The 26,863-nt window shown below is 35.0% G+C and overlaps 1 protein-coding gene across 4 annotated transcripts in view; it reads right to left on the bottom strand.

Moving 5' to 3' along the window:
* Positions 1 to 26,863, bottom strand: part of LRBA (LPS responsive beige-like anchor protein) — a 762,450-nt gene that overhangs the window by 138,807 nt on the left and 596,780 nt on the right. For all 4 annotated transcript variants that reach the window (XM_044912877.1, XM_044912874.1, XM_044912875.1 and 1 more), the window contains one exon: positions 8,032 to 8,184. In XM_044912877.1, the coding sequence (XP_044768812.1) occupies positions 8,032 to 8,184 (153 nt within the window). The remainder of the gene's footprint in view (positions 1 to 8,031; positions 8,185 to 26,863) is intronic.

Here is a 26,863-nt window from a genome sequence, read left to right as displayed (position 1 = left end):
ATACTGCCTGGTCAGCTCTCTTAAGAAAGATTTTTAAGTACCATTTTCTCAAAAATGGAAGCAAGGATGTGAATAAAATTAAAAAAAAAAACAAAAAGTGCAATCCCTTTCAAATTTCAAACCTTTCAACCTTACAGTTTTGCAAACACTGCAATGTGGAACATAATATGTCATTGTAATAATCAAATTGCTATATCATTGCGAACTCAGTCATCTCAAGCTATAGGTCTTGCTATATGTATATATAGCACTTTTTCATTAAGGACATAAGATTTGTAGTCTCAACTATGCTGTCATCACTTGAGATTTGTAAATTTTCCAAATTCAAAGGAAAAAGTTATAAATGACTGACCTAGTTCCTTCAGAGATAGAAGATCTATGAAGATTTAAGTTGAATAAATTTAAATTTTAGCATCAGGAAAAAAACAAGGTTGGTAGAGAAGTGAAATCTGAAATTTTATTTTTTTCTCAGACAATAATATAAAAAGATATCATCATTTTTAAGTTGTGCAAATATCATCTAGAAAGGAGATAAAATACTCATTTTATTTTTCTTTACCTTCTAAAAGAAGTGACTACTCATGTCTGAAATAGTAGAGAAGACAAAAGCTACAGAAGATACACAAAAGCAAATGTGATTCTCGGCAGGGATGTCCACTACACCACTGCTACTCAACATAGTACTAGAAGTCCTAGCCACAGCAATCAGACAACAAAAAGAAATAAAAGGCATCTGAATCGGCAAAGAAGAAGTCAAATTCTCACTCTTTGCAGATGATATGATACTTTATGTGGAAAACCGAAAAGACTCCACCCCAAAACTGCTAGAATTCATACAAGAATTCGGTAAAGTGGCGGGATATAAAATCAATGCACAGAAATCAGTTGCATTTCTATACACCAACAACAAGACAGAAGAAAGAGAAATTAAGGAGTCAATCCCATTTACAATTGCACCCAAAGCCATAAGATACCTAGGAATAAATCTAACCAAAGAGACAAAGGATATGTATTCAGAAAACCATAGAATACTCATGAAAGGAATTGAGGAAGACACAAAGAAATGGAAAAACGTTCCATGCTCATGGATTGGAAGAACAAATATTATGAAGATGTCAATGCTACCTAGAGCAATCTATACATTTAATGCAATCCCTATCAAAATACCACCAACTTTTTTCAAAGAAATGGAATAAATAATCCTAAAATTTGTATGGAACCAGAAAAGACCCTGCATAGCCAGAGGAATGTTGAAAAAGAAAAGCAAAGCTGGCAGCATCACAATTCCGGACTTCAAGCTCTATTACAAAGCTGTCATCATCAAGACAGCATGGTACTGGCACAAAAACAAACACATAGATCAATGGAACAGAACAGAGAGCTCAGAAATGGACCCTCAACTCTATGGTCAACTAATCTTCGATAAAGCAGGAAAGAATGTCCAATGGAAAAAAGACAGTCTCTTCAACAAATGCTTTTGGGAAAATTGGACAGCCACATGCAGAAGAATGAACTGGACCATTTCCTTACACCACACACAAAAACAGACTCAAAATGGATGAAAGATCTCAATGTGAGATAGGAATCCATCAAAATCCTTGAGGAGAACACAGGCAGCAACCTCTTCGACCTCAATCACAGCAACTTCTTCCTAGAAACATTGCCAAAGGCAAGGGAAGCAAGGGCAAAAATGAACTACTGGGACTTCATCAAGATAAAAAGCTTTTGCACAGCAAAGGAAACAGTCAACAAAACCAAAAGACAACCGACAGAATGGGAGAAGATATTTGCAAATGACATATTGGATAAAGGGCTAGTATCCAAAATCTATAAAGAACTTACCAAATTCAACACCCAAAGAACAAAGAATCCAATCAAGAGATGGGCAGAAGACACTGACAGACATTTCTGAAAAGAAGACATCCAAATAGGGCGCCTGGGTGGCTCAGTTGGTTAAGCCACTGCCTTCGGCTCAGGTCATGATCCTGGAGTCCCGGGATCGAGTCCCGCATCGGGCTCCCTCCTCCGCGGGGAGTCTGCTTCTCCCTCTGACCCTCCCCCCTCTCATGTGCTTTCTCTCTCTCATTCTCTCTCTCTCAAATAAATAAATAAAATCTTTAAAAAAAAAAAAAAAAAGAAGACATCCAAATAGCCAACAGACACATGAAAAAGTGCTCAACATAGCTCGGCATCAGGGAAATCCAAATCAAAACCTCAATGAGATGCCACCTCACACCAGTCAGAATGGCTAAAATTAACAAGTCAGGAAATGACAGATGTTGGCGGGGATGTGGAGAAAGGGGAACCCTCCTACACCGTGGGAGGGAATGCAAGCTGGTGCAGGCACTCTGGAAAACAGTGTGGAGATTCTTCAAAAAGTTGAAAATAGAGCTACCCTATGACCCAGCAATTGCATTACTGGGTATTTACCCCAAAGATACAAATGTAGTGATCCGAAGGGCCATGTGCACCCTGATGTTTATAGCAGCAATGTCCACAATAGCCAAACTATGGGAAGAGCCTAGATGTCCATCAACAGATGAATGGACAAAGAAGATGTGGTGTACATATATACATAGAGTGGAATATTATGCAGCCATCAAAAAATGAAATCTTGCCATTTGCAACGATGTGGATGGAACTAGAAGGTATTATGCTAAGCAAAATAAGTCAATCAGAGAAAGACAATCATCATATGATCCTACTGATATGAGGAATTTGAGAAACAAGACAGAGGATCATAGGGGAACGGAGGGAAAAATGAAACAAGACGAAACCGGAGAGGGAGACAAACCACAAGAGACTCTTAATCTCAGGAAACAAACTGAGGGTTGCTGGAGTGGAGGCGGGTGGGAAGGATAGGGTAGCTGGGTGATGGACATTGGGGAGGGTATGTGCTAGGGTGAGCACTGTGAATTGTGTAAGACTGATGAATCACAGACCTGTACCCCTGAAACAAATAATACATTATATGTTAAAAATATATATATAAATTAAGAAAAAAGAAAGTGAAAAGGCAATCCACAAACTGGGAAATAATATTCACAATGCATATGCCTGATAAAGGATTTTTATTTAGAATATTTAAAACTTCTACAATTGAACAATAAAAAGAAAAACCGTCCAATAGCAAAAAAAGCAAATGTGATTCTAACTGGTAACACCTCAGGACAATCCATCAATAGAAGCCTTCCTTATTAGATTCATGCCACCTCTCAGCCTTAAGAAGCCTTCTACTTCAAAAACCTAGGTCATCAAAAATGAAATAACCTCCAAAGAGTAGAGATATTGTTTGTCTTGTTCACTGAGTCTAACATTGCTGGTACATAGGCACTCAGTAAATGCCTTTAAATAAATGAATTTCTTTTATTATAATTTGAATAAGTTATACATCCTTCAGCTAAACTAAATGTTCCATTTCAACTTTTATAAATATACCTATCCTTACTGTTCAAAGTATGGGTTTCTATGTCTCTTATTTCAACTTAAAACTCGAGGGTTCTAAGAGGCAATATAATGTAGGTCCATAACATCAACATTATATCGTAAAAGATAACTGATGAGCAGTCTGAACTCATACAATGTTATACTATTTTAAAGTATGAAAGCTGTTTCTCATTTATATTTCTGAAGCAGTATTTGGAATAAAAAAAAACTTTTTTTCTGGTTCAGGTAATACTAAGTAACACAGACCAATCTCTGGGAGGTAGTTAAGACTTCTTTGGTTTTACCCTGACTCCAACTGTTCAGAACAAAGAAAATATAATTTATTTACCTGAAAGACTAATCAGAGCTAGGTGGGTTTTCCTTCTAAAATACATAAGATATTGTCTTCTGTATATAAATCCTACACTTTAGCCAATTTGCCAATTGGCAATCAAATTGAAAATAAGATCTTCATTACTTATAGAAAGCTCTGAGGATTAATATGGTTAGGTAAGATAGTACTCACGGTCCTCTAACAAAAATAGAAAATGTGGCATTACTGGTCGACCATCAAAATCATGCTCCTAAAAATATCCTATCCACTTGAATTAATATTTGGGCAACGAAATACATAAAAAAGACGTGCTGGGTATCTTAAAATGAGTATGTCAGTTAATTAATTCTGTGATCCCCTGCTACCAGCAGAGTACTGTACAATCTGTTATTATTCACTGTCCTATAGATCATCTGTTCTTGGTGCTGGTTTGTTCCAGGAAGAGAGACAGCTGCAACACTATATCCCTGTTCAACCTGAGGACCATCTGACTTTAATTGTAACACACAGCTTGATGTGGCTCTGGCTATGAGAAGCCAAAGTATCGTCTGTAATAATCTGGAAAAGCAGAAACCTGCCAACAGAGGGCTGAAAACAGGGACTTGTGCTGTCTGGCTGCCTGACGGGCTGCAGGAAATATGATTAATGAGTAAGGTATAATGATATCAGGAACCCGATTAGCACCACAAAAAGGTCACAGATCAAAGTAGTATGCATTTCATGAGCTACAATCATTGCATAAAATCTGTGGACTTGAAGAGGTAAACCAAAAAGAGGAGGAGGATAAAACCCTTATGCGATAACATGCTAACAAATACATAAAATACCATACTAATAATTTAATCACTTACAGAAAGTGAAGAGGAAGTTATAAAATTAATCAATACAGATTGTACTGTAGGAAAGCTTTGTTCATCACAGGTGTATACTAAATATTTTTGAAAGTGTATGAGTTATTGAATTCTTTCATAAAGACACATGTAAGTAAAATCAAGTATTTTTCCTAATTACAAATTTCAAAGATCAGAGATATAAATATTTGACTCTAAACTATGTTTGCATTTAATTTGCAATGGCATTTTTATACAGTTCTGTTAAGAATGTAAGCTTATTCAGAGCCTAAACTACGAAGACATCCTAAAACTCACAGGAAGAGGAAACACAGGCACAAATGTTTAATAAAGTTAATGGTTAGTTATAATAAATGTGCAGTTAGTATTATAAAATACTAGTTTGTGTATAATTTCATGGGCAGGCAAAACTGAAATCTGATTGAAAACAATGGGGTAAGTTGCTACCTGCTTTTCCATGGTGCCCTTGGGAAGCCCATCCCAAATTGATGTGCTCTTCTGAGATAAAGGTAGCGAGAGTAGAGATGGGAAGTACTATCAGGAGAGGAGCTCACCTCAATTTACACAATTAAATTTCCTTAATTGTCAAAATATTATTGAAAAGCTTTTAATATAACTTATTCAGATGTTTGTTTGCCTTCTACTCTTTTAAAGCAAATTAAATTCTCTAACAAACCTCTTCGTACTCTTATAGTACTAAATATGGTAATAATTAATAGAGAGCTGGTTCCCTTGAGACTTCAAATTTTAAATATTTAAGAAAGTGTTCCAATAATAAAATGATCAGAACATGATTTAATTTTTTTCTTAAAAATATATTCCTGAAGAATGAGGATGATTATTCATACCTTTCAAATGTTACATAAGTGTTATTTTATATCTACCTAATAGTGAAACCATTTTTTAGAAATGGTGATTCATTTGGGATGCAGAAGAAACCATTAAAAAATGAAAAGACAAGACTAGGAGAAAATTATTTGCAAAACATATGTTGGATAAAAAACTTTTACAAACAATATATAAAGATCGCTTACAATTAAATAATAAGAAAAACCCAATAAAAAAAAGAGGCAAAAGATATGAATAGTTCACCAAAGAACATATATGAGTAGAAAATAAGACTGTGAAAAGGTCACCAAAGAACATATATGAGTCGAAAATAAGACTGTGAAAAGGTAGTCAACATCATTTGTCATTAGGGAAATACAAATTAAAATTGCAATGAGATACCTACTAGGGCAGCTAAAATAAATAATATTCACAATATCAAGTCTTGGCAACTTCTTATATGACCCAGCAATTAAATTCCTAGGAATCTATCCAAGAGAAATGAAAACAGATGTTCACCCTAAGACATATGCAAATATTTATAATAGCCGCAAACTGGGAATCCCAAATGTCCATGAACTGGTAAATAAACAAAAATATGTTATATCTATACAATGGAATATTATGCAGCAATACAACATGATATGTTGTGATACATATGTAACAACATGGGTTAATCTAAAAAACATCATGCTAAATGAAAGAAGCTAGGCACATAAAGATTACATCCTGCATGATACCATTTATATAAAATCTCTTAAAAAGGCAAAACTATAGAGACAGAATCAGTGGTTGCCTGTGACAAAAAGTCCCAGAGCAGAACCTGACTGCAAACAGGTACAGGGAAACTTCCTGGAGTGATATGTGTTCTCAAGCTGGATTGTGGTGATGGTCACACAACTGTATAAATTTATTAAAACTCAAAGAATTGTACACTTTTAAAGGTGAATTTTATGGTACATATATTATACCTCAATGAATGTACTTTAAAAGGGTAATCACTGAAAGAAAAAAATTATAGAATAACTGTACCTTTTATTGATTTTCATGAATCCCTGGGTGGGGCGTGTAGAATCACACAACCATAGACAACTGTCACTGATGGAGTTTGACATCTCCTTCAGTATCTGTCAGAGCTAATCTTTGTCTTAGACCCTCATTTTAACTGTAATCGTCCAAAATGCATGGGGTAAAAGTAAAATGAAACGTGTACCTGAGGACTGTGATAGAACAATGTTAGGTACTCATTCCCAAGTGCCAACTGTAAGCCAAAGAATATTCTAGGTATTTTATGTACATAATTAAAATTCTATATTCATAATCTCCAGACTACATATGAGGAAACCAAGGCTCAGAAAGGTTAAACTGCCTGGAGTCCCATAATTAGCAAATTGATTTATCCAGGATTGGGAAAACTGGTCTAACTTCAAGGCCTATGTTCATTCCACCCTGCATTGCTTCCAGTATACATAAAATGTGAAATTTCAATAATAAAGGGATTGCAGTTAGGATCTGGAAGACAGGATCAAAATATAAATGTTGGTATAAAAGGTAAGAAATGTCACTTAGATATATAAAATGCAAGAATTTTCCTTAAGAGTAAATTAAAACACAACAGATTTTAGATTTCACTTTTTTTTTTAAACTAATCTCTACACCCAACATGGGGCTTGAAATCACAACCCCAAGATGAAGAGTTGCATGCTCTACCGACTGAGCCAGCCAGGTACCCCTACATTTCACTTTTTTTTTTTTTTTAAAGATTTTATTTATTTATTTGACAGAGAGAGACATAGCGAGAGCAGGAACACAAGCGGGGGAGTGGGAGACGGAGAAGCAGGCTTCCCGCAGAGCAGGGAGCCCGATGCGGGGCTCGATCCCAGGACCCTGGGATCACGACCTGAGCTGAAGGCAGACGCTTAACGACTGAGCCACCCAGGCGCCCTACATTTCACTTTTAATATAGAGATATTGCTTTTAAAAGCTGAGATATTACTTTTAAAAACTGAGAAAAAAGCTCCTAGATCCCAAACTTTTAAAAGGCAAAAAAAAAGGAAAAGACGTATTACTTTTTCATAAAATAATACAAGAATGCACATAAGAGAGGACTTTAAAGAGTTCACTAGGGAGGAGTCTGAAGAACACAATTCCTGTGCTTTTAAGTTTTCATGCTTTAAATATTGTATGAAGATTTCCTTGAAAAGATACAAGGTATAACTTGAGAATCTTGTTTCTATTACCAAAATGTGCAATGACCTTCTAACCTGGAGCACAGAATTATGTTTTTTTCCTGGTACAAGAAACTCATGTTGCATAAAGCATATAATTCCAGTTTCACTTAATTCTGATTTATCATGTGCATATGAAAGTAACCTAAATTCTGCATAAAAGAATAAAAGAAACCGTTACACTTTTCAAGTCAATAAAATTTAATAAAATATATATGGAAATTCACGAACTATTATGTCACTTTCAGTTATCGCTACCAACTATAGTTTTGTCCAGAAGACCAAGGGTTAATGATTATACCAACACATGAAAGATACTTTGAAAAAGGCTCATGACAGACAGAATAGATGATTACTATCTTACCAATCTGTTTATGCGAACAAATTCTTCTGAGGTTTTGGCCCAAGGAGGAAGTTCAACATCAGACACTACTGTCCCATCATCCATCACTCCAAGATTGTAATTATTGAAGTTGACAAACATCTCAGGGAGATAATAAAATTCAGGGATCAACTCCTATATAAAAATAAAAGACAATGTCATATTATATACTGTAGAATACTGACTAGATATTCATAAAAGGGCATGGTCATTTCCTATTGTGCAGAATTAGGACAAAATAAACATAGGGCATTTTTTTCTCTCCCTATCATAGCTCTGATACTAAGTTACTATTAAGGTAGACAGATCCCATCCAACCAAATTTGAATAACACCTTATTGGTTGGTTATATGCTTCCTTTCAGGACAATTCTCATAATCTCAAAACTTTTAAATACCAACATTTGAATATTGTTTGAGGTTGGACAAAATATAGACAGAGATTTACATGCTGTAATAGTAACAGCTTAAACTAAATTTTTTATGAGGTATGTGAATTTTCGCCAGAAAAAAACCCAAAACCTTTATAAGTATTAAAATGCCACTGCACTGGCCCCTTCATCAACCAGGAAAATATTCATTACATTTAGCCATGGTTTAACAATATATTTTGCTCAGATTTCAAAACACTCAAGTTTAGTTGTAATACACTACCTTTGATAAAAGATCAAAATTTACAAGTACTTTTCTAGAAAATGACCTGCAATAATGAACTTGGTAAATTAAATATATGACTTTGCTAAGAACATTTAAAACATACTTCAATATGGTATTTTATAAGCAGAAAAATGCAGCTAGTTAGGTTTTTGTGTACAATAAACCTCATGTATAACTATTTCAGAGGTCCTGTAGATCAGACTTGAAATCCAGTCTTGACATGGGTCAGTGACTCAGTGGTCTTTCAGATACCCCCTCAGGGCCAGCTATGGCAGGCCTGGCTTTCCAAACAGTTGAGTAAAATAGGGAGGTCATCAGATTTGGACAAGGTCAGTATGAACCCTCCAGAGCAAAGAAAAAAGATCCAGCAGGAATTAAGCTATTATCACCTCCGACATCCATGTGAAATGTTGCTTGACTTTGAATTGTACATCCTTTGTTTACAATCACAATAATTAACTAAGCAGGGTAGAAATGAGTTTGTCCTCCAAATGCCTGACAATCACCTGATCATTAGACTTGAAAAACATTTAAATTGAACATATTTTTTTAAAAAAAGGAAGAACCCTCTTAAAAGTTTAACCATAAATAACACACTGATCACACAAAAATATTAAGATTTTCATTTACAAAAATGATGCATACAGGTCTTAACTATAAAAGGCGAACGACATATGTGTGTTATTTTATGTAACAAAAAGTTATATTCGATATATTTGAACTAACATTTATTGAGTCAGGCACAAAATAAACTCTTAATAAACCTTATCACATTTAATTTTAAGAACTTTACAAGGTATCACCTCCATTTTAAAAATGAACTAAAGCTCAAGGAAGTTAAGTAATTTGCCTGAGGTTACGCAGTTAATTTATGATAAATTTGGAGCTTAGATTAAAATTTATCTGACTCTAAAGCCTGTGTCCTTCATCACCAAATAAGCATGAGTTCTACTTATACAGTATACATAATACTAAACATTTTAAATACAAGTTTTTTAACATATATTCTAAGTAATTTTTTAAAAAGTAAAAACCTGGGTGCCTGGGTGGCTCAGTTGGTTAAGCGACTGCCTTAGGCTCAGGTCATGATCCTGGAGTCCCAGGATCGAGTCCCGCATCGGGCTCCCTGCTCAGCGGGGAGTCTGCTTCTCCCTCTGACCCTCACCCCTCTCATGCTTTCTCTCTCATTCTCTCTCTCAAATAAATAAATAAAATTTTTAAAAAATAAATAAATAAATAAATAAAAAGTAAAAAACTTTTCACTCTTTCATAATAAGTAACTGGCTCTCCTTAAAGATACATATATTATGTATATATATTTATCATATGATACAATTAATCAAACAGAGAGAATTTTATAGTATCCTATAATTATTATTTACCCAAATATGAAGATAAGTTACTTTATAACTATTGTTAATTTGAAGTATGCATTCAATAAATTGCAACTCTGAGAAATTTTACCAAAATTATTATATAATTATTATAATATTAATTATTATTTTCGCTCCATATTACTTGTGCTAACAAAGAAGATTGTTACTTTTCCCAAATCTTACTCTATAATAAGAGGGAGGACCACACCTTGTATATTAAAAATGTGACATTTCATAACAATTTTCATACAAATGAAGTCTTCAAACCTTCCTATGTATAGCACTAAAATTCTTAAGATTTTGTGTATTTGTCTCTATCTTCTACATGTGTCATTTTATTCAGGTTGCTAAACAAATTGAGAAAAACATACTTGTTCAGAACAGAAATGCTCTTCCCCATTCTTGTATAAGTTCTAAATTTAACGAACAGAAATATAGTTTGTTCCTGGCACACTGAGTGAATTTAAATGACTTTGTTGGTTTAATATTGACAGCTTACCCTAAAGATAAATTCACTTAATTTAACTAAATGGAGCAAAAAATACACATAAAACAAAAAAATTTTTGATGAAAAATATAAAGAAAGCAATTTTAAACTTTTATTTTTAAAAAATATTTATTTATTTATTTATTTATTTATTTATTTGACAGAGACACAGCGAGAGAGGGAACACAAGCAGAGGGAGTGGGAGAGGGAGAAGCAGGTTCCCCGTGGAGCAGGGAGCCCGATGCGGGGCTCAACCCCACGACCCTGGATATGACCTGAGCCAAAGGCAGAGGCTTAACTGACTGAGCCACCCAGGTGCCCCACAATTTTAAACTTTTGAAGTCTTTAGTGCACTATATTAAACTTTCAGGTATCATGCTGGGAGGAAAGGAATAAATCATCAATTTCCATTTAATTACCATCATTTTGTGATTTCCTTCTAAAGATAGATATCCTGTAAATTTTGTACAATGGACATTATAAAAATATTTCAAACTTTAAAAATTTATTAATTAAAAATAAAGCTTAATATTTCAATTATTTACTGATACCAATTTACTCTCTATTTTTTACTTCTTACCCCATACCACACCCCTTCAATTTCAAAAGAGTAGTCAGATAGTTCCAGAACATTTGCAATGTCTAGAGTGGAAGCCTCTTGAAGACATCTTTTTCTGTCTTTTGTCAAAGTCTAAGCAAACAGAGGAGATTATGTAAGGTGTCCAGGAAGAAGCAGTATCAAAAGTTAGTATTTTTAAGGATAGAAGCTCAAGAAGAAAGAGATTGTTCCTAAGATTAGGGAAACAAATTTCTCAAAATCTATATATAATCAGCTTTCTTTGGGCCTGAGAGGAAGAAGAGAGGATGAAGAGGTTAAGACTGTCTCCTAGGGGACAGCAAATGGTGATCAGGGTCATGGCTTGCCCACACAGTACCTATGTATGAATTAGAAAAAGGCAACCCTTCTGGGCTAACGTAGCTAAAGGGAACTCAGTTTGGTAAGTGTACTGCATGCTGGATTTCAGCTCCTATTCCTTCCTTCAGTCAAGTGCCAGTACATACAATCTGCCCAACTGCCCAACATGGCAGTCTCATGATGGTGTACTTAGGGAAACTAATGCCCCTTGGCACCAGGGCCTTTATAATCAGCAAATATTTCTTAACCCAAGCAGAGCTGCCTACTTCCAAAAGGCTATGTGTCTTCAACAATGAGGATATGCCCAATGAACAAGATGGACTTAAGATGTGAGGGCCAATTTTCTAGGTATCACAGACTGGAAAAGGAGGTCCCTGCTCTACTCTCTAACGACGACTGTGAATGAATTTCCTACTAGCCTGATATGAAAAAGATTTGAATTCAAATTGGGACACTTCTTACACACTTGAGGTGATAATTATGAATTTATACTCCAATAATAAAAAGATACCAATGCATTTGGTGATAATTACCTAAGGAGACAAAACGGTAGGAAGAATGCAGTATGAGCAGAAATACAAATACAATGTGCTAATTTTATTAATAAAACTTCCTAATGTATAGAATTATTGAATCATTATATTGTACACCTGAAACTAATAATACTGGATGTTAATTATACTCGAATAAAAAAAAATACAAGTTGGGGCTCCTGGGTGGCTCAGTCGGTTAAGCGTCTGCCTTCGGCTCAGGTCAAGCCCCACATCGGGCTCTGTGCCTGGCAGGGAGCCTGCTTCTCCCTCTCCCTCTGCCTGCCTGCCTGCCTGCCTGCCTGCATGCCTGTCTGCCTACTTGTGATCTCTCTTTCTCTCTCTGTCAAATAAATAAAATCTTAAAAAAAAATACAAGTTAAAATATTTTTAAAAATTTAAAAATAAAAGAATAAGTTCCTCTTCTTTTATTATTTTATTAAGCCTTAGGTAGGCTTATGAAGGGTAACAGAACACGTCATTATCACAAAGAAGTATTTATTTAGATTTTATTCTTTGCAGAAAACTGTGTTAAGATCTGGGATAGAGAGACATGAGTGTCTAAACTGCTAAGAGTGAAAGAATATATTTATTAGGACGTAATTGGCAGTAGGAACAAACAGCAGTCTAGGAATTCAAAAGAGAAAATGATGTCTAAAAGTTGGGGTGGAAAGAGAAAGCTTTAGGAAAAAGAGCATAATACACTGTACTTCCCTAACATAACACTCATCAAACTGTACATAATTGTCTGTTTGCTTGTATCTCCAAGTTGAAGGCTCCATAAGATTGAGGACTTTACCTATCCTGTTCACCACTAAACCTCCAAAATCTAGGCTCAGAGTAACACGTATTAGGTATTCAGTAAAACTCTGTTGAATGAATGATTGAAAAATGGCATTTAAAATAAGAAACCAGAGAAGAAAGACGAGAATAGTCCTGACAGAGGAATATAGAGACTGAAATGTGCATATCACTTGCTTCTAATGATCAATGAAGAACGATTTAATTGGTTTAGAGAGGACTCTATACATGCAGTGGGAAATAAAGTTGAAGATGTAAGTAGAATCCAAGTGTGGAAAGCCCTGAATGTCAGGCTGTGAAGTACAGCTTTTTTTTCATAAGAAAAAAAAATTTCCCATCAGGAAATTTTAAAAATGAACATGAATTTATTTATTTAAAAGATTTACTGGGCGCCTGGGTGGCTCAGTCGTTAAGTGTCTGCCTTCAGCTCAGGTCATGATCTCAGGGTCCTGGGATCGAGCCCCACATCAGGCTCCCTGCTCAGTGGGGAGTCTGCTTCTCCCTCTGCCTTTCCCCCTGCTTGTGTTCTCTCTCTCAAATAAATAAATAAAATCTTTAAAAAAAATAAAAGGTTATTTATTTGAGAGAGAGAGAGAGAAAGCAAGAGAGTGTAGGGGCTAGGAGGAGGGGCAGAGGGAGAGGGAGAATCTCAAATAGACTCACTGCTGAGCACAGAGCCCTTAAGCCACAGGAGGCTCAATCTCATGACCCTGAGATCATGACCAGGGCAGTAATCAACAGTTGGACGCTTAACTGCCTGAGCCACCCAGATGCCCCCCAAAAAAATGAACATGAATTTGAAGTAAATGTTCCTAACAAATTAACAGTGAAGAGAAAGATTACTAAGAACTTACACTTAGTATCAAAAACATCATCAAATAAGCACAATTAGATTGAGTAAAGAAGTGAGCATATACACTTAAAACATATTACAACTTCATTATAAGAAAGTCTGCATAAATAAATCAGTTGATGGGAGTTGAATACCCTCTTATTATAAAACAAATATACTGAACTCAACTGAGATATAAATAACATTTGACAAAAAAGTATATATAATGCCTAAATTTTACTATGGATATAGTGACATTCAAGTATATACTTGCAGAATTCCAACTTAATCCTAAAAGTATCTTCCTAAAAGAACCATGCCTTAACATCCAAAAGTTAAGTTCAAAATTATCTCTTTTGACAGATGATATTTAGTAACACAGTCAAAAATTATGTCTAATACTTCTAATGCACATTTACAACGTGAAGTATGTTTTATATTCATCAGAACAGAACAGTCAACTCTGGATAAAAAACATATGCTCAGAAATTCTTTATAACACCAGTAGAAAATGATAAGTAAACAACACTGACAGAAGACAGAGATATCTGTAATTCACATTTTCTTCTGACTTGCTGACAATAATTTTAATCTCTTTCATTTAATTAGATAGATGGCTCTTAAAGGCAGGTAACATGGTCAAAATGTAGTGTATCATCTCCTAAAATAAAAATCTGAAAGGTTCAACCAGAGGTTATACCACAGTTCAGGATAAGCCCATTGCTTTGATCACAAATCCTAAGGCTTTCATGGCATAATGACAAGGATTGGTTGTGACCACACATATGCTTTAGTTTTCTTTATTAAGATATGATCCCCACTGATATGGCCTCTGCAGTGAGGTTGTATGATTCTCCTAATAGACACCAATTCTATCCATTCAAATAAAACCATCACTTCAATAATACCTGGGTAACCCTAGAAAATATTAATTTATTAACCCAAAGAAACAAGAAAATCAATACTAAAAATAAAACAAAAGATGATACTTTAGAGCTAGAGTTAAATATTTATTCTATTCTTACTAAATTATAGAATCCTGACAACGCAAATATAAACATAATAGCAAGGTAACTAATTTAATATATACTGCTTTGGGCACACTGAAAGTAAAAAAGACATGAAAACAAAATTTTGGCTTTTCACCACTTGGAAGATGATATATTTTACGAAGGGAGAAAAAACCAAATAAGCTTTATTAATGAATAAAAGAGTTAATGAACATGTTATGAAAAAAAAATAATGAACATGTTCTGATACATTTTGACATTCAAATATTTATTTTGTTAGCCCCAAAATGAGAAAAACCTTTTTAAAAAAACGATTAGAGTTGAATCGTAGCTAGTAACTTCAAATGGACTGCATATAGGAAAGTTTTCAAATTGATGTTTAAATTTAGTTTCTCTTTATTTGGTAGATAAAATGCCATTTTTTCCTTTAATAAAAGAAACATAATAGCCATTTTTAAAATTAGAGAAGGAAAAATAATCTATAATCCTTCTAGACAGATCCAATAAATATCATGTGGTTTTAGATATTATAAGACTATCATTTCAAATGCATTTAAACAAAGAAAATTTATGAATTTTACAAACCAATAAATAATAGATAATCTATATCAATCTAATACAGTAGAGAGAATAATTGGGTTTGAGTCTTGTCTACTCAACTTACTGGTCACATGCCCTTAATTTAATTTTTCTGACCCTTATTCACCTGCATTGTCATTTTGAAACACAGGGTTGTTGTGAAGCTCAGAATACAAAATTCTATAGGCACATATGATATTATTATTACTATTATTGGTATTAATGTGACCCCTGACAAAAATCCAAAATTACAGACTCGACTGATATTGAAAGCAAACAGGTCATTCATGGAATTATGTCCATTCATAAAAATATTTAACATAATTCTAAGGGCATTTAAAAAAAATGTGCTTGTAAAAATAAAATGTCCACAAAAATATTTGAGACTTAATAAATTCCCACTAAATCAATATCACATTTAAAACATATATATTTATTTTTTATTAGCAATGACAGTACAGCTTAACATGCCTCACATTATGATTAAGACCCTGAATATTTTATAGTTCTCTCCTGCTTTTAACACGTTCTGCACTTCTATATTTGGACTGGACATCTTCACTGAGCTGTTTGCTGTTCCAGCCCCTATCTTAAAGGAAACTGTAATTTGGGAAGAGATAATGGACATTAATAATGCAAACAACAGGCAAGGTGTAACTGCCATAAATAAAATGCCCACCTTAAACCCTTTCTGGAACAAGTTGTACAAATACATACATGTGGACATACATATTGCTAGGAGTATGGGGGAGAATGGTTAATATCAGTGTCTATGAACATATTAATGAACAGTCCACATTTTTAATTAAACAAAAATATCATAAGATCACCAGTCAAAAAACAAATCACTGCTGATGTGTGTACATTTTTATAATTTAGGAATACAGGAACATTTTCTAAGTGCCTTAAAAGATTTTTTTTCCTGCCTGGTATATAAGTAGCATAAGAAAAATATTCAATGTTTCAAGTAATTTTTATCAAAGAACAAAATAATGGTTCATTGCGGACAAAAGAGTACAAGGTTAAATGTTAAAAAAAAATAGTACTTTGAAGCGCTAGATTGTACACCTGAAATGAGTATCATAGTGTATGTGGACTAATTGTAAATAAAAACTTTAAAAAAGTTAAAAAAAAATAGTACATAGGTACAACATTTAACCTATTGATACATAAAGAAGAAAAGGGTTAAAGAGATGTGGTTAATTGAACAAATCTGAAAGTTATGCATAAGTTGTATATAAAAACAAGAATGAACAGATACATAGTTCTGTTAGAGAGTGAATGTTTTACATTGTTAACAGAGAGATGAGACAGCTTGAGCTCACTGTCATGTGGATGTGAGTGTGAAATAGAGAATGAAGGAAAAATACAAAAGAAAGAAAGAGAAGAAAGGGAGGACATATGCCAGAAATGAACAAAGGATGTATGAAAAAGGTGGGGTTTTAATTTTATTTTCTTTTAGCGTTTAAAAAATTCTGTATTATTTAAAAATATGTCTGAAAACAGAAGAATAATGAGAATATTTTAACAAAAAAAAACCCTACTGAATAATCAAAGTTTAAGCTTTTTTAAAAAAACAAATGTATCAAGAAATACATTTCTAGCAATTATGCTCTATTTGCTATAGCTAAACACTTTCTTATAAATGGCTCTAACACTGATGCCATCAGCATCAATGGAATGTATTATGGCAGAAGATGCTGATAGAGAAAAAAAGGAACCTAACTTATCTTCAGATTACAGACTCCTGGGATTTCTGAGGTAGTAGAGGGCAAGTCAAAGGACTCATGTTCTTATAAATCTCACAAGACACAAATAGAACTATTCTATTATCATCTCCATTTTGATCATCTCCATTATTTAACAAACATGTATATACTTACAACTTTTTAAGATTTTAGTTATTTATTTGTCAGAGAGAGAGAGAGCATAAGCAGGGGGAGCGGCAGGCAGAGGGAGAAGCAGGCTCCCCGCTGAGCAGGGAGCCCGATGCGGGACTTGATCCCATAGCCCTGGGATCATGACCTGAGCCAAAGGCAGATGCTTAACAGACTGAGCCACCCAGATGTCCCTATATTTAAAACTTTTAAGAATTAATTCTTTTTTTTTTAAAGACTTTATTTATTTATTTATTTGAGAGAGAGAGAGAGAGAGAAACAGCATGAGAGGGGAGAGGGTCAGAGGGAGAAGCAGACTCCCCGCTGAGCTGGGAGCCCGATGCGGGACTCGATCCCAGGACTCCAGGATCATGACCTGAGCCAAAGGCAGTCGCTTAACCAACTGAGCCACCCAGGCGCCCCCTAAGAGTTCATTCTTAAAGCTAAAACTCATTCATGTAATATTACTGATAGTCACTTATTGAAAAACTTATTTATACTCTCAGGATTTAATTGCAGTCTCTCTACTTAATTTTAAGTATGAAATATGCTGTATTAGCCCTACTCATTTTTAAAGTTAATACATATTTTATGTTCATTACTAATAATACACAATAAATTATAACATAGGTTTTTAAATTCAATCTCCAAGATGTGACCTGGATATCTAAGACGTGACCCGTACAGGATGTCCACATAGACTTCTTTTGTAAAGCTGTAACAGTAACAGCTCAATCTGTCTTAATTGTAAAAATGCAGAAAATGAAACTATTCTCACCTCTTGGTTGGCAGATGGCATTCAGCTATCAGTTGTCTTGTGGACAGAAAAGCCCTTCCTAAAATATGAAGCATTAGTAACACCATTCCATGTGGAGCACATATCAACCTAGGTTTTGCTATTCCCTTCCGGCGGTGATGGCCATGCACTCTCCTTTCTCTAAAAACGACCTTTCAATGTCCTCCAGTCTCCTTCACTAATTCCTCTTTACTTGACATTTTAAAATCTATTTATTCTTGGGGCGCCTGGGTGGCTCAGTCGTTAAGCATCTGCCTTCAGCTCAAGTTATGATCCCAGGGTCCTAGGATCGAGCCCCGCATCGGGTTCCTTGCTCAGCAGGAAGCCTGCTTCTCCCTCTCCCACTGCCTGCCGCTCCCCCTGCTTGTGTGCTCTCTCTCTGTCAAATAAAATCTTTTAAAAAAATGTTTAATAAAAATAAAATCGATTTATTCTTTCATTCATTCAATCAATATTCACTGATTTCTAACTAAATGCAAGGCAATGCTCAAAATGCTGAGGTTGCAAGGTAAATAATACAAAAAGTCCCTACCTTCATAAAGCTCTAGTGATGGAGACATAAACAAACTAATATGTACGTATCATATCAAATAGTGGCAAGCACTATGTAAAAAGAAATAAAACAAGATAAGGGGATACAGAATGAGGGTTGACGTGTGGTATTTTAGAAAGGGTGTTCAGACATGTCCATTCTGAGGAGGTGACATTTTTGCAGAGACCTGAAAGAATGAAATGAGCAAAGCAAATATGTGGGGGAAAGTGGTTGAGGCAGAGATTATCATATGCAAAGCCACCAGAACAGGAGTGGACTTGGCATTTCTGAAGAAGAACAACAATAAAGGCAAGTGAGGCTACAGTAGAGTAAAAGAAAACAATCAGAGAGGCAGCCAGATAACCAGATAGGACCTCAGTGGCTAAAGCAAGAACCTGAATTTTGTTCTAAGTTAGATGAGCTGTCATTGGAGAGATTGGGGCACAGGGATATGATCTAACTTACAATATAAAAAGATTATTCTGGCTGTTGTATAGACAAATACCACATGGGGAACAGGTGTAGTGAGAAATAATGGCCACTTGGACTAGGGCCCTAGTATAGATGTGGTGTTAACTGGTCAGATTCCGAATGTATTTTGAAGGTTGAGAGGATGGGCAATGGGATGTGAGTGAAAGGGAGGAATCAAAGATTCTAAGCTTTTTAAAGGCCTGGTGCTGTCTTTTATTAACATGGTAAACACTGAGGGAAGAGCAGGGCTTTTTCTTTGAGTTTGATATTGGACTTGTTCAGTTTAAAATGCCTATGAACAGGAGCCCCTGGGTGGCTCAGTCAGTTAAACATCTGACTCTTGGTTTCACCTCGGGGTCGTGAGATCAAGCCCCATGTTGGGGTTGGTGCTCAGTGGGCAGTCTGCTTGAAGATTCTCTTCCTCTGCCCCTCCCCCACTTACTTGTGAGTGCTTCCTCTTTCTAAAATAAATATATAAATCTTTAAAAAAAATAAAATACCTATGAACGTTTATCTAGTTCAAAAGGAGCTAGATATATAAATCTAGAATTCAGGGGAAAGCCATGAGATAAGGTGCAAACACCTAGGAAAGAGGTATTGATACAGAAGAGATCTAAAACTTGAGTCCTAAGGTACTCTAACAGTTTAGGGTATGAAAGCAAGATAATGCAGTAATGCAGTAAAAGGGAATGAGAAAAAAAAAAAAAAAAAAGGTAAGAAGATAGCCAGGAGAGGGTGAAACAACAGCACAATCCAGCAATTCCACTTCTGGGTATTTATCCGAACAAAACAAAAACACTAATTCAAAATGATCTATGCGCCCCTATGTTTACTCCAGCATTATTTACAGTAACCAAGATACAGAAGCAAACTATGGGTCCACCAATAGATGAATGAAGAAAGAAAATGTGGTGTGTGTGTGTGCATGTATGTATATAGATAGGAGGAATGTTACTTAGCCATAAAAAAAAAAAGAAATCTTACCATTTGTGACAACACAGATGGATCTAGACAGTATTCTGCTAAGTGAAATAAGTCAGATCGAGAAAGACAAATACCATATGATTTCACTTAAATATGAAGTCTAAAAACAAAACAAATGAACAAACAAAAAAATGGAAATCTGGTGGTTGCAGAAGGGAGGGAAGTGGGGGGCTGGGTGAAATAGGTGAAGGTGATTAAAAGGAAGAAACTTCCTTTTGGGGAAGGTCGGTGGAGCATGTGACTCTTGATCTCTGAATTGTGGGTTTAAGCCCCATGTTGGGTATAGAGATTACTTAAAAATAAAATCTTAAAAAAAAAAAAGAACAAACTTCCAGTTATAAAATAAGTAAGTCACAGAGGTGTACTGTATGGCATAGGGAATATAGTTAATAATATAACTTTGTATGGTGACAGACGGTAGCTACATTTATCATGGTAATCACTCTTAATTATATAAATGTTGAAGCATTATGTTGCAACCTGAAATTAATATAATATCATATGTCAACTATACTTCAAATGAATAAACAGATAAATAAAATGAACAACTTTATGTCTTTCTATCCCTTATAGTAAGCCAAATGCTGAATCCTAGAGAACTAACCCATCCCTTGAATTCATCCCCTTAACCACTTCACTAGTTGAAGCTCTTATCATCTTTCCCTTTAACTGTAATAGCCTCCTAACATTTCTCCTGACCTCCAGCTCTCATCCTTTTTTCCCATCTCATCATTTTTCCCCCAGTGGGATCTATTTTCCACACTGTTGCCAAAGCTCTTTCTTTTATAGTAGAGCCAATTACATGGTACTTCCACTCAAAAATCTTAAATGGCTCCTCATGGCCTATAGCAGGGGATTGTAAACCATAGCCCATGGGCCAAAAATGACCTGCCACCTGTTTTTGTAAATAAACTTTTATTATAATACAGTCACACTCATTTGTTTACATATTATCTATGGCTGCTTTTATACTACAGTGGTAGAACTGAGTAGCTGGGACAGAGACCACATGGACTGCAAATCAAAAAATATTTATTATTTGGCGATTTGCAGAAAAATTTTGCTGAACTGACCTATAGAACTAAGCCAAATATCTTTAGAATGTTACCAAGAATCTTCATATGGGACCACAACTGCCTTTCAGTGTCTCTCCTTTTTTATGTTTCCTACACACCAAAGCACATAAGACCAAGTCAGCAGACCAATAAACATTCCCCAAGGTTCCAAACATTTTCTCTGACTACATTCATGTCATTTTCCTTGCTCAGAATTCACCAAGTATTAATTTAATAAATATTTAATTTAGTGTCCACTATGTTCCAGGTAGTGCTTTAATCTCTAGGAAAAGACCAATGAGCAGAACAGTCAAATTTATGCTGTTATGGAGCTAATGTTCCAGCAGGATAAGACATACTAGGCAAATAAATATATTTATGTCAGATGGCGAGTAACATGAAGAAAAATGAAACTGGAAGTGATAAAAGGGCTTGGGGTAAGGGATGTAATTTTAAATGGAGAGGACAGAGAAGTTCTTACTAAGAAGGTGACATTTGAGCAAAGACTTGAAAAGGGTGAAGGAATGAAGCTATCTAAAGGAATTTTTCAGGAAAAAGGAAAAGTAAAAACAAAGGCCCTGAACTGGGAAGATACTGGAATATTTGAAGAATACCATGGAGGTCCTGCTCAGTTAGAACAGAGTGAGCAAGGAGGCAAACAGAACAAAAAGAAGTCAAGAGCTAATAGGATTTTGGAGGGCAGAGGTAGATGGCGTAGAGGCATGCATTCAAGGACTTAGGCTTTTAACTCTCAACTGGGAAACCAGTTACTAAAATGGCAAAGACTGTGAGAAGACCAGGTTTGAAGGAATAAAGATCAGGAACATGATTTGGTTTTGAACATGTTAATTTTGAGATACATTTTATATATTCAAAGGGAGATATCGAGGAGGGAGTTAGATACCAGGATAATGTACAGGCTAGAGACATAAATCTGGGAGGTCTGTTAGGACTCTCTAGCATCCTTTAAGATACAAGTCCAGTCTCACTCTATGAAGTCACCCACAACTTCACCTCCCCAGTCAGAATTAATTTCATTGTGTTTATATCTTATTATGCCACTTTTCACTGTCTAAGCTGTATTAAAAATAGTTTTATATATACCTGTCTTTCTCATCAGAAGGTATGTGAAATAAAGAACTATGTTTACCTTACTCTTTTACTCCAAGTGCTGTCTAGTATGTATTGCATGTGATAAATAATCAATAAATGCTGACTTAAGTATGTTTTTGAGGATTTTAGTTCAGCTGTCACAGGAAGTTTTCCGCCTGAAGGCAGGGAGCTAGATACTTATTTCCTAACTAAACTTGTTCTTCTGTGTTCTCTACACACATGTCCAAGTCGAATTTAATTTCTCTGTCTCTCATCTTGCAAGACCAATCAATCACCAGATCTCAACAGTTCTTACCTTCTAAACACATATTAAATTCATCTACGTTTCTCTACTACCATTGCCACTACTGAGTTCCAGACTCCACTGTCTCTCCCCTAATTACAGCTTACTGATTGCTTCACTCTTGCTCATAGTGTAATAAATATCCAAACACCAACCACAGTGTTCTCTTAAAACCACAAAATCTGTTCGTGTCTCTGTACCTCAACCCTTTCAATGTCTCCTTATTGTTCCTGGATAAATTTCAACCTCCTTACCAAAGCTTATATGGCCCCTAATGTTAGGCCTTGGATTTCCTCTCCTCTCTCTTCTTTTCATTTCTGAGGCTCTATCTAGGAGCTCACATAGCCTTAATTATACCAAATTGCTGGGACTGTTTTATTGTCAGTATCTCTTCTAAGGAGCAAGTTCATTAAAGGCAATGACTGTGTCTTATTTGGTGCTGTATCACAGCCAGGGCCTGATAGTGTGTAATTAAAATAAAAAGTTTAAAATTAAATATTACCTCAGGACTCCCTCAAACTTTTTACTCAAATTTTACTAAAATTTTAGCATAGGTTTTTTAGTACTGTATTATTGTCCTAAATTTTGGGCTTCTGGAGAAGTATGGTTCTCCATTCATCTTCATTTTAGATCCACATACTATTGTGCTCCATTCTGAAATAATGAACCTAGGTGATATTTATGACTCCTTCCAATCTTCAATCTTAATTATTAATAATTTCTATAGGAGAGAAGGAAAAGAGTTTAAATTGACCAAGTCCGATTGTAATCATTAAATGTATTGACACTAAGGTTCCTGAAATGAGTATGTTGCCTCAGGGCCAGGGGAAAAATCAGTGATGTGAACTGCATAGAAAAGCTTAGATATTTATGTAATATTTAGATGTGATTACCTAGTGAAATTCATTCAATTTTTATGAGTCCATAATTTGCTGCACAGAATTTGGTCATAATAGTTCAGTAATCTATTTTGCACTTCAGTTTCTAAACTTAAGTGAGTTTTTTTTTTTTTTTAAGATTTTATTTATTTATTTGACAGAGAGAGACATAGCGAGAGCAGGAACACAAGCAGGGGGAGAGGGAGAAGCAGGCTTCCTGCTGAGCAGGGAGCCCAATGTGGGACTTGATCCCAGGACCCTGGGATCATGACCTGAGCCGAAGGCAGATGCTTAATGACTGAGCCACCCAAGCGCCCCTAAGTGAGTTTTTTTTGTTTGTTTGTTTTTTAGAGAGAGAGGATGCACATGAGCTATGGGGGGGGGGGAGGGATACATATCGCAGAGCAGAAGGAAAGGGAGAGAGATGCTTAAGGAGGCTCTATGCCCAAGGCAGAGCCTGACCCTGGGCTTGATCTCACAATCCTGAGATCATGACCTGAGCCAAAATCAAGAGATGGATGCCCAGGCATCCCTTAAGCGGGTTTTTAAGACTTAAAACACAGAATCTGCTGGGGATTTTAAAATATTATTTATCACAATGATGATTCTCCAACCCAATTTTAGCACATCCTATTTCAATCCTCAAGAATACCTATTATTGCTACTACCTATCAATATTTAAATGAAGTACATCAGGAACATTGTCCTAAGCATATAGGGCTTGATACAGTAGTCATTAGCTACAAGTGGCTATTCAATACTTGAAATGTGGCTAGTCTAAATATACATGTGTTATTATAAATATAAAATACATACCAGATCTCAAAGACAGTATGAAAGAAGAATATATCTAATTAATAATTTTATATTGGTTACATGTTGAAATAACAATATTTTGATATTAAAGTTAATTTCAGATGGTTCTTTTCACTTTTTAAAACGTGACTATAAGAAAATTTAAAATTACACATGTGGCTGGCAATTGTGGCTTGCATTATATTTCTATTGAACAGTAATAACCCTACTTATAAAAAATATTTATTTATTTTAAAGAGAGAGAGAACAAGAAAGAGCATGGGGGGAGGGACAAAGGGAGAGGGAGAGAGAAACTCAAGCAAACTCTGGGCTGAGCATGGAGCCCGAAGTGGGGCTCTATTTCACAACCATGATATTAGAACCTGACCTGAAACCAAGAGTCAGATGCTCAACTAACTGCTCCACCCACACATCCAGAACAGTAGTAAGCCTACTTAAAGAGCTGATCAACACTTCTAACAGTTATCCAGGCAGAATGAAAAGCATCATCGAGGGTCATATCTGAAATGAAACCAGCAATGATACCCGAAAATACAAATGATCCCCAGAACTCTAAAATGGTAAGTCATGCTAAAATTCAAAGACTACTTTAGTAAAATTTAATAGTTTTTTCTTCCCTGAAAAAAATAATTCGCTAGGATAACCTTTTTTTAGTAAGTTATTCTCTGAGTATTAGCAGAATGCAAGAAATAGGGTTTCTAAGATATTAAAGTAACAGTTCCCCTTCAGCACAAAAAGAGTTAAATATTAGAAATGGTATCACATTATTTTTTTTCCCTGAAAAAAATTAATCTTCTATCTACCTCACAACACTTCATATTTGTTTTTTTTAAAGATTTTATTTATTTATTTGACAGACAGAGAGCATAAGCAGGGGGAGCGGCAGAGGGAGAGGGAGAAGCGGGTTCCCTGCCGATAAGGGACTCCATGGAGGGCTTGATCCCAGGACCCTGGGGTTATGACCTGAGTTGAAGGCAGACGCTTAGCCGACTGAGCCACCCAGGTGCCCCTAAAGATTTTATCTTTAAGTGATCTCTATACCTAATGTGGGGCTCAAACTTACAACCCCGAGATCAAGAGTTGCATGCTCTACTGACTGAGCCAGCCAGGCACCCCACAACACTTCATTTTTGTAAAATGTCATGAAAACATTTTAGAAAATGTATACCATATTCATCAAGCAAGGTATACTTTAGAATATATACTCAATATATACTCAATATATATTGAGTATATTCAATAACGTGATTCTCACCACCCATATTTCACTATCTTCTGTGTACTGTTTAACATTGTTCTTATTTCCAGAAACCTCAACAAGATAATACAAATAAAGATCACACTATAATTAATATGATTCCATCTGAAATGCAATGTTATATCTCAATGAAATATTTATACTACTATAATGACTTAAATGTGCTTTCTTACACATTTATTCTTATACATTATATTATCATAATAACTTAAATGTGCTTTCTAAAGTGTTAAAATGTAATACTTTTAAAAGGGCAGGATACAAGAAAAGAAGCAAGATTAAATACCTCCTCAGTTTTAAAAGGACCATCTAGCCATGTATAAGGAGGCTCTTTAGCCTCTGTAACCGTGTATTACATACTTTTTCAAAGTACTTGAAAAGTTGTAGGGACCAAATTAGTTAGTTATCAATGTAGAAAATGTAATTTATCAATGTCCTATCTACCCTACAGGTATTTTACAGTTAAAAAAAAAAAAAGGAGACTATACATACTGGTTATAAGAGCAAGTAGGCTTTAGCAAATAGTCCTGAAGAAAATTTCTCTGCCTCTCAACATAATTAAATAATATTTATGAATGAAACTATATTTTTATTGAGGCCGAATCAACTTGACACTTGAAATTTTTTAAAAAATTTTAACTTTTTCCTTAACTCTGTATTCTACTTCTTCATATAGATGCTTTATATAACACGGCTAGAAAGCCAGAAATTAAGTAGCACAATAGCAAGAATTGAAATTCTATTATTTGTCTAGTAGTTGGAGCTTTTTTATTAAGGCCTGCTGGGGCATTCAAAAGAAAGTGAGATGAATTTAAGTGTTTATTATTTGTGAAGGAATAAGAAAAATTAGGAAGAACGGTAAAGAAGTTCATATGGGTTTTACTTTTTTGTTTTTTAGTTTTTAATGTTGCAGCTGTTTTGTGTGGGTTTTTAATTTTTTTACAGGTAGGGTATTTTAAGGTAAGTGGGAAAATGGAACTAGACTTGTGCTAACTGAAGAATCTTGACAGAAAAAGGCTTGAGATTTAGGAAAAAGATGACAGAACTACAAAGATCTATCATATGCACCTCTTGTCTAACAAAGCATTACGAAGGAATGTCTAGTACTTAGAGGTAGAAAGTTGGAGATATATACTATCCATTTATTATGGAGCAGGAAACAGTAATTTTCAAATTCATAATTTTATTTTTGTTTAAATTTCAAGTACCAAACTTAAGTATGAAGGTTATAACTTGGTCATGAGATGCTTAACAAATGAAAGAATTAACAAATTTTTAAAAAATCATGTCTTCAATTTGATAACAAAAAAGTTAGGCTTATCACTGTTTTCCTATGTCCATATCCCTCATTACTTCTCAAAAGAGTTATATAAGTAATTCAATAGCTTTGAGATTGGAAGAATTAAAAAATAATTACTAAATCTATTAGCTATTCTGATTTACTGTTTCTAGTTACCCATTTTTTTTTTTTTAAAGTAAGCTCTAGGCCCAAAGTGGGGCTTGAACTCACAGCCCTCAGATCAAGAGCCACATGTTCTACTGACTGAGCCAGCCAGGAGCCCTC

Source organism: Neomonachus schauinslandi, chromosome 2, assembly GCF_002201575.2.
Source record: "Neomonachus schauinslandi chromosome 2, ASM220157v2, whole genome shotgun sequence".
NCBI classification, from domain to species: Eukaryota; Metazoa; Chordata; class Mammalia; order Carnivora; family Phocidae; genus Neomonachus; species Neomonachus schauinslandi.
Note: the sequence above shows the minus strand (reverse complement) of the source record. Positions and strands in the feature narration are given on the sequence as shown.